General features: G+C 38.0%; 1 protein-coding gene across 2 annotated transcripts in view; it reads right to left on the bottom strand.

The window, feature by feature from the left end:
* Window positions 1–16,636, bottom strand: part of LOC105493490 (RAB3 GTPase activating non-catalytic protein subunit 2) — a 121,273-nt gene that overhangs the window by 71,542 nt on the left and 33,095 nt on the right. For both annotated transcript variants that reach the window (XM_071080927.1, XM_071080928.1), the window contains exon 2: window positions 10,702–10,766. In XM_071080927.1, coding sequence (XP_070937028.1) covers window positions 10,702–10,766 — 65 coding nt within the window. The remainder of the gene's footprint in view (window positions 1–10,701; window positions 10,767–16,636) is intronic.

The raw sequence follows: 16,636 nt of genomic DNA on the forward strand, positions 1-16,636 counted from the left end.
GTGGAACCCTAGAGCTCTCTCACACATAGCATGAAAAGTACTAGTCCAGGCCACATTTCAGATCAGAGACAAAAATTCTCAAAGGAAAGATCCTGAGATCTTTTCAACATAAGGAAAGGCATGAACTCTTTCTAAATTTTATTTGAAGGGGCCCAAAGGAAAATTCTCACAAATAAATTAATCACAAAAAACTGTAACTTCAATCTCAATTTTAAAAATTACCTTTCTTTCTAGCATTAGAGGAACTTAACTAATTCGGTGACTCTTATTTACTTCGTCAATTCAAGTAAGATTAATTCTGCCATTTATTCTTAAATTGTATATATAATATGACCTCCTTTTCATAAAATGTTCTTTGCGCTCATTCATCTGCCTACTCAACCTTCTATTCATATAGTGCCAAAGAAAAACTCCTAAAGACCCCTACGCAGAACCCCTTAAAGTTAATAATGATGATCATTTTTAGATGTTAGGGATGGATTATTTTATTCTTTGTATTTTTCTATAATACCTGAATTTTCTATAATAAACGTGTGTCAAATATATTTTATTACTCATACAAAGTTCATTTCATAAACAATTACAATGGAACACCAAAAACTAAAAAGCATACTTCTCTATTGCCTGAACAACTGTTTATTTGTTTTGTTTTGTTTTTGTTTGAGTCAGGGTCTTGCTCTGACGGCCAGGCTGGAGTGCAGTGCAATGGCACAATCACAGCTCACTGCAGCCGCTACCTCCTGGGCTCAAGCGATCCTCCCACCTCAGCCCCTGAGTAGGTGAGACTATAGACAGGCACATGTCACTTTGTCTGACCACAGCTGTTTAATACTACATACTAAATCTAGGTGCCATGGAGTAAAAGAAAGTGACAAAAAAATTGCTGCTCAGAAACTATCATCTAGTTGGATAAACAATACTAGTAAATAATAAATAATTCTCTCTCAATATAAATCAGAATAGATTTAATAGCTAAAGTAAGTGCAATGAACCTTAAATTGCTATTGGAATTGAGAAAAAAAAATAAGATAATGGTATGCATTCCCAAAAGAATAAGTGAAAAACATGTGAAAGGACGACAAACCTTACCCATAAATTTAAAACACAGATTGAAACACTGAAATGGCATTTTACATTGATCTAATTTAGTAAAGACTAAAGTATGATAACATACTAGGAGTCAACAATTTCAAATAATTAAGAATAGCAAGAGAAAAGCACATTCATCTTTCACAGTCTTGGATGGAGAGAAATATTTCACTTAAAAAAATAAACAACAGCACACAGCCAATGATAATAAACAAGTGGCTCAAAGCTGTTTTTATTTCTTTCTTTCTTTTTTTTTTTTTTTTTTTTTTGAGACGGAGTCTTGCTCTGTCGCCCAGGCTGGAGTGCAGTGGCACGATCTCAGCTCACTGCAAGCTCCGCCTCCTGGGTTCACGCCATTCTCTTGCCTCAGCCTCCGGAGTAGCTGGGACTACAGGCGCCTGCCACCTCGCCCGGCTAGTTTTTTGTATTTTTTAGTAGAGACGGGGTTTCACCGTGTTAGCCAGGATGGTCTCGATCTCCTGACCTCGTGATCCGCCCGTCTCGGCCTCCCAAAGTGCTGGGATTGCAGGCTTGAGCCACCGCGCCCGGCCGTGTTTTTATTTCTCTAAACAAGTAGAGAAAGGTACTCTCATACACTGCTATTTGGAACACAAATTGGGTAGCCCTTTAGAAGCACCATGCAACAATTTCTGTCAAAATGTAAAATGCAGCCTGGGCAATGTGGTATGACCCCATCTGTAAAACAACTAAAAAATGAGAGGGTGACGCTGCAGTGAGCCATGATCGTGCCACTGCACTCCAGCCTGGGTGATAGAGCAAGACCCTATCTCAAAAAAAAAAAAGAAAAAAAAAAAGAGGAAAATGTACATATCTTTTGAATTTATTCTGATGGACTAAGGCTACCTAACATTTATTGAGCACTTACTATGCTCCAGGTACTATTCTAAGCATATATCATTTAATCCTCATGGCAATCCTATGAGTTTGATATTGTTATCAATACCACTTCAGAAATGAGGTCACTGAGCTTAGAAAAGTTAAATAACTTGCCCAAGGTTTCATAAGTAGTAAGTGGCAGAGTTGGGACAGAAATTCAGGCAGTCAGACTCTCAATTATGACACTATGTGCCCACATGTAACCAAAGATGAATGGCAGATATAAAGGTGCTTATTGTAGCATTGCTCATAATAGGAAAAAAGAAAAGAAAAAGAGCAAAGGAAAAACTAGATGTCCTTCAACAGAAGGGTGATTAAATAAATCACAGTACAGCTATACAATAATTGAAAAGAACGAAATAATTTACATATATGGAAAAACCTCCAAATTACGTTAAATAGAAAAAGCAAGAAGTAGAATAATGTGTAAAATTAAAGTCTATTTGGCCTTAAAGAAAAGAGGGTAAATTAAACACACGAATTTTACTCTCAGTCTCCCCAGCACCACTAAAAACAATAGTAAAAGAATTGTTTTAAAAAGGCAAAACCAGTAAAGACAAAAAAACTTTCCTCCAAAAAACAAATGAACAAAAATGAGAGGAGAAAAGGTACAAAATATGAGAGCTAGAAAGCAAAGGAACAGGTGGTAACTGAGTTTACAGTTCCTAGAAAGCTAACTCCTAAACTGATGGAGAAGAAAGCTGAGAAGCTGCCCTAGTTGCATTGCAAAATCACCAGCAGCCTTAGGAATTGGCACCAGGGGCCCCTAGAAGTAAAGGTATGGATGGGGCTAAAATCAGGAGGCTTGGTAGAGAGTGTGTTTAACCAGCAGTCAGGTCCCAGGCTCCCTTTCCCCACTCCACCCAGCCAGATCCCTGGTAGAAGACCAGAGGCCCCAATCACCAAACCAAAACTCACTTAACAGAAGCTACTCTGTGGGAATGCCTGAGGAGTGCAGATCTGAATTAAAATTAACAGTTATAAACAAGAGGAAGGAAAAGCTGCAGCTGACTACATGGAGCTTAAGCATTTAGGCGTAAATAATGCCACAGAGACCCAGCCTGGATAACTTGTTGCTCTGTGGCCAAAGATCCAAGAAGAACTTAAATTAAGTTTTGTCTCCTGGCAATTATTTAGCTGCACTTTTCACAACAGCAAATCACTTCACCAAACTCTACTAAAATTAAATTAATGATCTTATAGATCAAATGCTCTGAAGGTCAAGAAGTTTTGGAGAACAAAATGGGGAAAAGGCAAAAAGACAGACTGGGAGGGTTACGTTAAAAGCCACGGGCTAAATAAACCAAGGTTTCTCAACCTCAGCGCTGTTGACATTTGGGGCCAGAAAATCCTTTGTTCTGTGCACTGAAAGATGCTTAGCAGAATTATTGGCCTCTACTCACCAGATGCACCTCCCTCAAGCTGTGAAAGCCAAAAATGTCTCCAGATGATGCCAAATCATTGCTAAATATTCACTGAGGAGGCAAAAATCGCCCATGGTTGAGAATTACTAGGCTAGACCAAGCTTGTATTAACATAGAGAGGAAGATCTTTGGCAAAATGCGTGTTTCTGACAATCCAAAGTCCAAAGTCCTAATAAGAAATGGCCTAATGAGAAGGAGACCCTTGCCCAGCCTCAGAGGATAACCTGGGGCATATCCTTACTGTGCAAGTGTTCTCCTTCCACCTCTGGCCAATCTGGTGCTCATGTCGCCTGTGTGGCAGGTGGCATGAGAGTCTAACGAAAATAACGAAATAAGGCAAAACATTTTCCAACATCATCCCAGATTACTAATATTCTAGGAATCTCTAATCAGGTCGTGCTATATCCACTTCTCAGCCTGTAAACAAACATTTCTCTGGGGCCTCTATCTGACCAGCATGCTTTTATTCTCTGTTAATCTGCTAAATCATAATTGCCTCTCTAAACTGTTATAACAGTTTCTATAAAACAGATGGAGCACATTTCAAAGACTCCTTTGAATGGAAATTTTCCATGCTGCCTACCTTAACTGAAGACATTGACCCAGAACCTTCCTGTGCTTCCTGATCCAGTAACCACTACCCATTTACCACCTATTAACCACTACCTATTTACAATTGCACAAATTCCCAAGTCTATACTTCCTACCGTTGGCCTTAATACACCAATGAAGGAAAGTCCATTAAATCAGTCTTGCTATGAAATTAAATTAAGCCTTTCAAGCTTCTTCCCAAACTGCCTCAATTCCCTTTACAGCATAAGGCTGAACAAAATATTCTCCTCTAATTACTTCTTTCTCATAGCAAAACAATTATAATACCAACTAAAAGCCTTTATAATACTGTGTTAAAAAAAAAAAAGCAACAGCAAAGCTATTTACTATTTGTTATAGGCTCATCAGTCAGTAGACGGCATAGTACATCTACCTTCTTTTCCAATGTCCCCAAGCCAGCCACTATCTTGTGATCATATCACTTAAAATCAAGTTAGTATAGAGGAAGATCTTTGTTTTACCTTGTCTTTTATCCCAGTCCATCTTTCTTCTATTCCAATCCATCTTTCTTCTATCCCAATCCATTTTAAAAGCTTGTTCTACTTGCCTTTTCAGTCTCTTACTGTATTTATTTACAGGCAAGTAGTAATTCCTTAACCTTACTTTTGTCACTTGCCTAATTCAGTACACTTGCCAATGAACTTGACTTGCCCCCACCCCAATTCAAATGTTGATGCCTTAACCCTAAAGTGACTGTACTTGGTTAGACATAGGGCCTTTAAGGAGGTAATTTAGGTTAAATGCAAATGAGCTCATAAGAGTTGGTTAGGACTGGTGTCCTCATAAGAGGAAGGGACACCAGAACTTGCTCTTTCCCTCCCAGCATGTGTACACAGAAGAAAGGCCAAATGAGGACACGGCAAGAAAGCAGTTGTCTGCAAGCCAGGAAGAAAGGCCTCATCAGAAATCAGCCCCAATGGCACCTTGATCTTAGACTTCTAGTCTCCAGAACTGGGAAAAAATCAGTTTTTGTTGTTTAAGTCACCGAGTCTGTGGTACTCTGTTACGGCAGCCTGAGCAGATGAATACAGACATGAAATAGCTATAGCAGAAAGATGTTTGTCTTCTATCATAGAAACCATTAAAGCTCCTAAGCCTACCAGTGTCATACATGCACACTTCCTTGGACATAGCTGGCTACGCTGATAGTGCATATTAAAATATGCTTTCTTCACTAAGCCATTATTATAGCTAACACCTATAAATAGAATCAGAATCAACCTAGAGTCAGAAAAAAAAGAGGCTTTCTCCTTTCCTAAAAAAGCCTTGTCCAGATCCCAGTACTGTCACTCTGAACATAAAAGTCATTTTCTGCCATAAAAATAAGAAACTACTCTCAAAGAGCTAACAGACTTGTGGAGATAAAAAGCACTGTGGAGTTTTTAGTCTTTTGCTGAATTCAGTAGCAGCGAGTTGGCCTCCCTGTCAGCATTCAGTGGCAGTGGCTGCTGCTCCTTTCCTCTTTGCTTCCCCTCCTGTGGCTTAACTACGCAGTACCACAGCACTCCTGAAGAGCAAAACACACCATCTCCGTAATGCCAGACTAACGCAGAAGAAAAATTTACCTTCTTCTGGTTAGAATAACCTCAACCCAATGGCAACTGGTGAAGAATCCTATAATTGTTTTTTGTTTGTTTGTTTGTTTGTTTGTTTGGAGACAGAGTCTTACTCTGTTGCTCAGGCTGGAGTGCAGTGGTGCAATCTCGGCTCATTGCAACATCCGCCTCCCAGGTTCAGGCAGTTCTCCTGCCTTAGCCTCCAAAGTAGCTGGGATTACAGGCATGTGCCAACACGGCTGGCGAATTTTTATATTTTTAGTTAGAGACAGGGTTTTGCCATTTGGGCCAGGCTGGTCTCGTACTCCTGACCTCAAGTGATCCGCCTGCCTCAGCCTTCCAAAGTGCTGAGATTACAAGCGTGAGCCACTGAGCCTGGCCTCTATAATTGTTTTTATAATTATAATGCCTTGACACAACTGTAAGTTGACTTCAAGACATTCCACTTCTTCCAATCCTGGTTCCTTCTTTAATGTGGATAAGACTCAGACTCTCAGAGGAGGTAGGTTTTGAGCCTGCTATCTGTTCCTAATAAGAGAGAATAAAAGTTTCTCTTTCCACTCCTTTACATTCTAACTAGGCAACTAGAGCGTATACTTTTACATTTCACACATCTGCCAACATTTATTCTAATTCTTGCCTCTGGAGCTGGTTATAGTTCTGGAGTTGTTCATAATCACAGATGGTAGTAGAAATAACAGGAGTCTCTTACCTCAGCTGAGTAGATTCCTAATAGGCCTGGTATAAAACATTCTGCTCAGCAAAACTTCGTAATAGTGCTACATACAGAAAGCGGCTGTTCGAGGGAGAGGTCATAGTCCTTACTCTGGCCATAGTGCCATTTTGTTCCCACCCACCAGTCTCCTTTAACAAAGATGTCTTAAGGAAAGGATCCAAATTCAAAGAAGCTCTCTCGAACAAACAGGATAACTTAAACAACTAGATAACCTCTGAACTTCATTGTACCTGCCTACTTTTACTGTCACTCAAATGTATTCTCCCTCACCATGTACATATGACCCATGACAAGGTACAGGGGTTCAAAGGTGGATAATAAGAACAGCTAGGAATAATTGGTACACCCAAAATTGTTGTGAATGAGGTCTAGCAATACTGTTTCACTTGCTTTGTTTGTTAAGTCACAGCATGAGCAAATCTATCAAGAAAAAGAACACCAAGCTACTCTCATCTATTAGGGCCATTTGTAAATATTCCGATTTTATCCAGATGAAGAAATGTTCTACATGTCAGTATTTTTATGTGTTTTTAGAATGAGTAGAAGCATCTTTCAGCTTTTAACTACATCAGTTAAAAGATCCTTAGATTTATCCCTAGAGACCCCTTGATTTAGGTTATCTCTAGATTTAGTATATCCTTGCTGAAAAAAGAAGCCATGCTTTACAGGTCAGATTTAAAGGAACTGTGTTAACGCTTATGCATTCTAACTATGCTATCATTGTCGACGTCACTCAGAATCAGCCGCAACACTGGCACATCAAAATGAAATACTGCAAAATAAAGAGGCCCATGACCCTCATGAGTATGAGAAATACAGCTAATTAAGAAGAAATTAAAAGAATAATATAGCTAATTAAGAAAAAAAAAAAAAGAAAAACTACACCTATTCCACAGAGCAGCCAAGGTGAGCCTGAAAAACCAGAAATCAGATAATGTGGTTTCCGATCATATTTAGAATAAATTTCAAATTTACAAAGCCTCACATCAGACCTACTTGCTTCTCTGACCCCATTGCGTAGCACCTTTTCCTTCTTTTCTACTCATTAGGTTATAATGCCATAAAACAGCACACACTTAGGAAGGCACGTTTTAGATGAGCCAAAAGGCAAGTCTGTGGCATGACTAAACTAACCCCCTTAATACTATCGGGGAAGAATTAGTAGATACCTTTAAAGACAGCTTGCCTCACACACAAATGCCTAACTATGTCATTCACAAAAATTAACAAATATCCATTACAGAAAAAGCCAAGTATGTATCAGTGGGTTCTTTTAACATGTGGCCACCTGGGTCTGAAATAAATATTATACTGTAGCTCAGCACCGGCACTATTTTACATATGTAATAATAACTGTCACACTGGAACCTCTTCTGAAATTATAAACGCATGTGTCCACTTTAATATGCAGTGCCTGTGAGGTTTATTCCAGAAAACCTCAAACTTACTTGGAAGTCTCTTACATTATTCACAATGGTAACTTAGCTACATGATTTCAGAAAGCAAATACTAAAAGTAAGTGTACCAAATACCACATGTAAGGTAACTGCCATTTACACTATCCCTTTCTGGGAAATTCTCAAAGCACATCCTTTTCTGAAAGGTTACTTTCATAGGGTCATGAAGAATCTTCAAGCTTGTTTACACAAACCCCCTCCTTTCCTTCCCTCCCCTCCTCATTCTTGCCATAGCGAATTAAACTGCTGATGAATGCCTGACTAGGAGGCAGCAAAAATAGAGCTGCTGATGTCCCATGAAGTGGCCTGGTATAAACAGTATGTCCCCCTCCCCAAATATCCTATATTAGGATATTAGGTTGTAATCAACAGACTCAGTAAAATCTTCATATGAGCTCTGAATGTGAAACAAAGAAGGAGAAATAATCTAAGACAACCACAAGCAAGAGACATAGCAAAAGCTATGCAACAGTTTAAATCCTGAGTAAGCAGAAACCAGTCAGTCTTAGGAAAAGCAGAGTAGCTGAGGCTCCATTTTGACATAGCATTAGAAGAGGACCAGGTGTTGTTCATGGAGGTGCTGTGGTAACCAACTTCCCTGAGCTGCATTTTATCCTATTCGACACATCCTAATTCTCCTAGAGGTCTTCTGAAATGGTTTCCTGTTCTTAATCTCCTCATGGAGTTTTTCCATAAATCTCTATTACATGAGCATATCTCTACTTCTTAGCACATGATGCTCTCTGATTTCTCTGCTAAAGCTCTTCTTTTCCTCATCTTCCCTAACTCAGTATGACACAACATCCCTCCAGTTACGCAAGCCAAATATCTGGCAAGGTTTTTAAAAAACTTCTTATTATGGATATTTTCAAATATTAACAAAAGTAAAGAGAATGGCATCTATTACTCACCTTTTGAGAATGTCAACCTTTCAACAATCATGTTTTATCTATTTCATACCACACCCCAGATCAAATAAGTTATTATTGGTTTTTCACTTTCCTCTCATCCTTCATAACCAGCTCACGGGAAAGTCTTATCATTACCTCTGAAAATTATCCAGAATCCATCAATTTCTCATTTTCACTAATACCACCTTAATCAAAGCCACAATCATCTCTCAACTAAGCTACTGCAACAGCCTTGAAATTGGTCTCCCTGCTTCTACTTTTGCTCCCTACTTCAACCTATTCCAAAGAGCAGCCAAGGTGAGCTGTCAAAGCCAGAAATCAGGTAAGTGTGGTTTTCCATTGCATTTAGAATAAACACCAAATTCACAAAGTTTGACATCTGGCCTGCTTTCTTCTCTGCCCCATCTTGTAACAGTGTCAGTCCTGCTACATCACACTGGCCTTCTTTATGTTCCTTCAAACTCTCAAGCCCATTCCTGCCTTGAGATTTTGCATGAGCTGTTGCCCTGGCCTAGGATCTTCTCTGTCAGATTTTCACATTGTTGACTCCATGTTGCCTTTTAGATCTCAGCTGAACTGTCACATCCTCTGAAAAGACTTCCTTAACCACCCAATCTACAGCAGTCACTTGATAACTTGCTATCACATTACCATTTGAATTCTTTTTCATCCATCTTTCTTTTTCATGTCTCCCTCTCATAGAGTATAAGCTCCTAGAAATAGGACTGTAAGAAGACCTATCTAATATTCATTCTTCTTTCTTAAAACAAAGTCCTGATTTTGTTCAGGTATCAACATCCATATTGCCATGGGCCTCAGGAGAAGCTGACCCTCTTATCCTCTAACTCCAATATGATTCAACAATGAATATCTCGTATCCCTTGCCAGTGATTAGTTCAGAAATGAGCATGTGGCCCAATCCTGGCCAAGAAGATACAAGGAAAAGTTTGCTACAGACATCTAAGAAAGTAGTTCCCTAATTCCTGAAAGAGTCATGAAAAGCCTGAGTCCTCTTCTCCCTCTAACCATTAATGAAGAAACATGTCCACACTACATCTGTGAGTGAAACAGGCATTAGGATGAAGCCAACACTGCATATACAAAGTAGACAGAAGGAAAGAACTTGACATATTTGAATTGCCTGATCAGCCAACCCAGGAGTCCATTCTATCTTTGGACTTCCTTCTATGTAAGCAAATAAGTTTTCTTCATATTTAAGCCAATTAAAGTTAGATTTTTTTATTATTATTACTCATATGTGAAAATATACTAACATATATAGGAACTTTGTCTACCTTGTTCCTTGCTATACTCCCGGCACCTACAAAAATGCCTAGAATATGGTAGGTACAGCAAATATTTGAGTGAATAGTAAAAGAATGTAAAAGAATAATTTATGAAAGATAAAGAATCCTAAAACAATTATTCTCTATTTAGCCACTGCTATGGTTTGAATGTGCCCCCAAAAAGCATGTGTTGAAAGTTTAATCCCCAATGCAACAGTGTTGGGAAGTGGGGCCTAATGAGAGGTAATTAGGTCATGAGAGCAGAGTGAATAGATTAAGGCCATTAATAAGGGAGCAGGTTCATTATTCTGGGAGCGAACTGGTTATAAAAAGAGGAGTTTGGCCCATGTTTTCTTCCCTCCCACCCTCCCCACCACCCTCTGGTCCTATCACCTTCACCATATTATGATGCAGCAAGAAGGCTCTTGCCAGATACTGGCTGCTGATCCTGGACTTCCCAACGTCCAGAACTGTGAGCCAATTTCTGTTCATTATGAACTACCCAGTCTCAGGTATTTTGTTATAGCAACACAAAATGAACGAAGACACCTGCTTTAGCTACAATGTCATTAAGTTCCTTAAGAAGAAGTATCTAGTTAAGTACTATTAGGTAAGCACAAAAATGTTCTTGACATAGATTTTAAAATGTCAACCTGACACTGAAATACGTCACCATCATTACAAAAGGAAAATGCCACTATCAAAAAACATGCATACGTTTATAAAGACTTACAGGTTCTTGGGGTTCGGTTTCTTCCCATGCTCCCCAACCATCATCTTCCCAGTCTGTTGATTTACCTGTTTTTAAAAAGATGAACAATGCCTGCATGAAATATAGGGCTTTAAGTATCTTTAAAGCATTTTTTCTAAACATCATAGAACCAACCTCTGTATAATGCTGATGTTCAGAAAGAAAATAATGGTAAACTGTGTTATACCAGGATTTTGCTATATGTAATAGTAACAATCAGAAAATATTTGACCTACTGAATTTCTAAATTTATATATTAGTCAAATTGTGTGCAAGTTATTATTAAAATTGTGTGTGAGTTATCTGGATCTTAAGATATTGGACATCAAGTTAATCCACATTCAAATCAAACTGCAAAGATGACTTTTTAAAAATCTAAAAATGACAAATGTTTATTACTCAAGATATTAGACAAATATACACAGTGATGAAAAAAAACCACACCTAAAATTTCACACAGATGCCTTAAAAAAGTAACTTGTTTTTTGATAAGACAAATCTTTAGTGAAAAAGAAAACTGAATTTTGAAGCAAGACAAACCTACTATTCTGCACCCTTTTCTGATATTCTTGATTTCTTATATGTTGGAACATCCTCTCAGAGGAAAATAAGATGGTCAACAACGATGCAACAAGGAACGTAAAAGCCCAGATAGGTTTGGACAGTTATGTTCCCTTACAAGGCCCAGGTGACTGGTTTTTACATAATCATCTTTTAATTTATCAGAAGAGAAAAAACTATCATTTTTGAACAACTACTCTGAGACAAGCATGAGATACTTTATATGCATTAATAAAGTACAAATAAAACTTTAGGCCCCAGAATCACACTGCCTAAGTTTTATTTGAACTTTATCATCTTTAAAAATTTAATTTGAGGCAATAAATATAAAGTTTGTTTTTTTGTGGTTTTTTTTGAGATGGAGTCTCACTCTGTCGCCTAGGCTGGAGTGCAGTAGCACGATCTTGGCTCACTGTAACCTCCACCTCCTGCGTTCAAGCCATTCTCCTGCCTTAGCCTCTGGAGTAGCTGGGACTATAGGTGCATGCCACCACACTCGGCTAATTTTTGTATTTTTTGTAGAGAAAGGGTTTCACCATGTTGGCCAGGCTGGTCTCGAACTCCTGACCTCAAGTGATCTGCCCACCTTGGTCTCCCAAAGTGCTAGGATTACAGGCGTGGACCACCATGCCTGGCCTTGAGGTAATACATATAAAGTATTGAACGCTTGTTCAAATCCTGGATCTAGCACTTACTATCTCTGTGACATAGTGCAAATTACCCATCTAAACTTTAGTTTCTAATCATAAAGGCATGGAAGACAAGAATACCTATATCTAGTAGGGTTGTTGTAAGGACTTACACCAGATAGCATACTAAAGCCCTCAGTACCTGACACATACCACGTTCTCAATGCTGGTCAAGGTTTAGCTAAATCAAATATTATATTTAAGTAATCAGCTTTAAAATTCTGGGAGGAAATCAATTTAAAAGATGGGACTGGTTGGTAGGCTATTAATTATTGCCTCAATTTCAGAGCCTGCTATTGGTCTATTCAGGGATTCAACTTCTTCCTGGTTTAGTCTTGGAAGAGTGTAAGTGTCCAGGAAATTATCCATTTCTTCTAGATTTTCCAGTTGATTTGCGTAGAGGTGTTTATAGTATTCTCTGATGGTAGTTTGTATTTCTGTGGGGTCGGTGGTGATATCCCCTTTATCATTTTTAATTGCGTCGATTTGATTCTTCTCTCTTTTCTTCTTTATTAGTCTTGCTAGTAGTGGTCTGTCAATTTTGTTGATCTTTTCAAAAAACCAACTCCTGGATTCATTGATTTTTTGGAGAGTTTTTTGTGTCTCTATCTCCTTCAGTTCTGCTCTGATCTTAGTTATTTCTTGCCTTCTGCTAGCTTTCGAATGTGTTTGCTCTTGCTTCTCTAGTTCTTTTAATTGCAATGTTAGAGTGTCAATTTTAGATCTTTCCTGCTTTCTCTTGTGGGCATTTAGTGCTATAAATTTCCCTCTACACACTGCTTTAAATGTGTCCCAGAGATTCTGGTATGTTGTATCTTTGTTCTCATTGGTTTCAAAGAACATCTTTATTTCTGCCTTCATTTCATTATGTACCCAGTAGTCATTCAGGAGCAGGTTGTTCAGTTTCCATGTAGTTGAGCGGTTTTGATTGAGTTTCTTAGTCCTGAGTTCTAGTTTGATTGCACTGTGGTCTGAGAGACAGTTTGTTATAATTTCTGTTCTTGTACATTTGCTGAGGAGTGCTTTACTTCCAATTACGTGGTCGATTTTGGAGTAAGTACGATGTGGTGCTGAGAAGAATGTATATTCTGTTGATTTGGGGTGGAGAGTTCTATAGATGTCTATTAGGTCTGCTTGCTGCAGAGATGAGTTCAATTCCTGGTTATCCTTGTTAACTTTCTGTCTCGTTGATCTGTCTAATGTTGACAGTGGAGTGTTGAAGTCTCCCATTATTATTGTATGGGAGTCTAAGTCTCTTTGTAAGTCTCTAAGGACTTGCTTTATGAATCTGGGTGCTCCTGTATTGGGTGCATATATATTTAGGATAGTTAGCTCTTCCTGTTGAATTGATCCCTTTACCATTATGTAATGGCCTTCTTTGTCTCTTTTGATCTTTGATGGTTTAAAGTCTGTTTTATCAGAGACTAGTATTGCAACCCCCGCTTTTTTTTGTTCTCCATTTGCTTGGTAAATCTTCCTCCATCCCTTTATTTTGAGCCTATGTATGTCTCTGCGTGTGAGATGGGTCTCCTGAATACAGCAGACTGATGGGTCTTGACTCTTTATCCAGTTTGCCAGTCTGTGTCTTTTAATTGGAGCATTTAGTCCATTTACATTTAAGGTTAAGATTGTTATGTGTGAACTTGATCCTGCCATTATGATATTAACTGGTTATTTTGCTCGTTAGTTGATGCAGTTTCTTCCTAGCCTCGATGGTCTTTACATTTTGGCATGTTTTTGCAATGGCTGGTACCGGTTGTTCCTTTCCATGTTTAGTGCTTCCTTCAGGGTCTCTTGTAAGGCAGGCCTAGTGGTGACAAAATCTCTAAGCATTTGCTTATCTGTAAAGGATTTTATTTCTCCTTCACTTATGAAACTTAGTTTGGCTGGATATGAAATTCTGGGTTTAAAAGAGAAATGCAAATCAAAACCACAATGAGATACCATCTCACACCAGCTAGAATGGCGATCATTAAAAAGTCAGGAAACAACAGGTGCTGGAGAGGATGTGGAGAAATAGGAACACTTTTACACTGTTGGTGGGATTGTAAACTAGTTCAACCATTATGGAAAACAGTATGGCGATTCCTCAAGGATCTAGAACTAGATGTACCATATGACCCAGCCATCCCATTACTGGGTATATACCCAAAGGATTATAAATTATGCTGCTATAAAGACACATGCACACGTATGTTTATTGCAGCACTATTCACAATAGCAAAGACTTGGAATCAACCCAAATGTCCATCAGTGACAGATTGGATTAAGAAAATGTGGCACATATACACCATGGAATACTATGCAGCCATAAAAAAGGATGAGTTTGTGTCCTTTGTAGGGACATGGATGCAGCTGGAAACCATCATTCTTAGCAAACTATCACAAGAACAGAAAACCAAACACCGCATGTTCTCACTCATAGGTGGGAATTGAACAATGAGATCACTTGGACTCAGGAAGGGGAACATCACACACCGGGGCCTATCATGGGGAGGGGGCCGGGGGGAGGGATTGCATTGGGAGTTATACCTGATGTAAATGACGAGTTGATGGGTGCAGCACACCAACATGGCACAAGTATACATATGTAACAAACCTGCACGTTATGCACATGTACCCTACAACTTAAAGTATAATAATAATAAATAAATTAAAAAATAAAAAAAATAAAAAAAATAAAAAAGAATAGAATAAAACTTTCCACTCAAAAAAAAAAAAAAAAAAAAGATGGGACTGATTCTGATGGCTTACAGTAGGAAGGAAGCAAATAGATTCACTTATATACAAGGTTTTAAAGGTTGCTGGAATCAATTACATACAGATGATTAAAGAATTTGTTATAGTCTACTACTTAGAGTCATCGTTCAATTAGCTTTGTAGTAACAGTCTAATCTTCTGTACTTAAATGCCAAATAATTACTTCCTAATAGGCATATATTAAGTCCTAAAATAGCACTATCATTTGATTAACATTGCACAATTTATAGAAGAGTTCCGTATACAAGTCAATTAGCAATTTAACAAATACTCTATTAAACACCATGTGGCAAATCCTGTAGTAGGAGCTGAGAAAAATACAAGCGTACTCCTTGCCCTTGAAGAATTCATGATCTGTTGCAGAAGGCAGACAAACATGGAATCATAATATATGGTGACTACAGTAATGGACCACTATGGGAACTTGGATGAGAGAGTAAGTCCTTAAAAAGTAGCTAGAAAGGCTGGGAGGAAAAGTCAGCATGAATGAAAGAGGCAGAAAGATGCAATGTATATGACAACTAACATGTATTAAACATTTCTGTATATCTAAATGCTTTATAGACATTGTTAGTTCACTTAAACTTCACAGGATCCTTTACTGTCCCCATTTTACAAGGGGAAGACAGATTTCTTGGAGAGTTTAAGTAGTTTGACCAAAATCACACAGGAGTAAGTGGCAGAGTAAAGCTTGAGTTCAGGTCTATCTGAGTTCTAAAACCCATGCTTGTAAGTATTAGACTATATGTACTCCTACTATGGCTCATGAAGGGTAAGATTAGGGAAAAGTGGTGTTTATAGTTAAGGCCAAAAGTAAGAAGGTTCTTATTTTAAAATAGACACATTCCCTTGATATTGCGATTTAGAGATTTTTTTTTAAACTTGGAAAATTACAGTTTGTCTTTTGGCAATTAAATTCAATTAAGCCAAATCTTTATTTTGCTAATTTTTCCACTGTACCAAAAACAATTGTCTTCTTGTGGGTTTAAGGCAGCCAACAAGGCTATCCCATTTAAAGTTTCAGAATATGTATTGTCTCATATGAGAAAGCAAAGTATCTAAAAGAGCTTATTACTATAAAGTTCATGATTCAATTTTTAAATTGCTATAAAAATAATGTATATATCAAATTACCACAATCTTGAAAAGACCACACAGAATTTAGACTCTTCAGGAAGGCTGCAATCACTCATGCATTCAACAAACCCAACATCTTTTATGTTTTGGGCACCGTGCTAAATGCTGGAAATATAAAAGCAAACAAACCTTCAAGGAGCTTAGTTTGTGCACATAACCTCTGCTGAATGTGTATAAAATAAAACTATAAAAAGCGTGTTATTTCTCCTCCATATTGGTATAAAAAGCACCTGACTCAATTCACAAATGACTCATATAAGCAAATAGAAGACAGCAGTAATTTGGATTTCCTACCCCTGCAGAGATCCAATATCTCCCTATGCCACAATTCAGAACCTCCAAGAAAAGAAAGACCTTAAGAAATACTTTATACAAGATATTTAGGTTTATGAAGGTTTACCCATTCTCAATGCCCCTGACTGGAAAGCTTCTTTCAACAAAAAGGAAGGAGAATTTAATTGGGCATCTTCTATTATCATAGGAATGCATTTTTCCCAACCAAGTCAAGGTAAAGGAAGGTGAAACAGCACTATTATTCAGGTAAGTTAAAAGATATTTTTGGTAGGTTGCTCTAGAAGACTAAGTCTATTTATAATACTATGAGAGAATGCATTCCAAATTATAGTCAACTTAAAAAATGGGAAACGTTTTGCCAGTGAGGCAATACCCTTGTGGCTATTTCTTTTTATTTTTTATTTATTTATTTATCTATTTTGAGGCGGAGTCTCACTATATCACCAGGCTGGAGTGCAGTGGTGCCATCTCGGTTC

Source organism: Macaca nemestrina, chromosome 1 (assembly GCF_043159975.1).
Source record: "Macaca nemestrina isolate mMacNem1 chromosome 1, mMacNem.hap1, whole genome shotgun sequence".
In the NCBI taxonomy this organism is placed as follows: domain Eukaryota; kingdom Metazoa; phylum Chordata; class Mammalia; order Primates; family Cercopithecidae; genus Macaca; species Macaca nemestrina.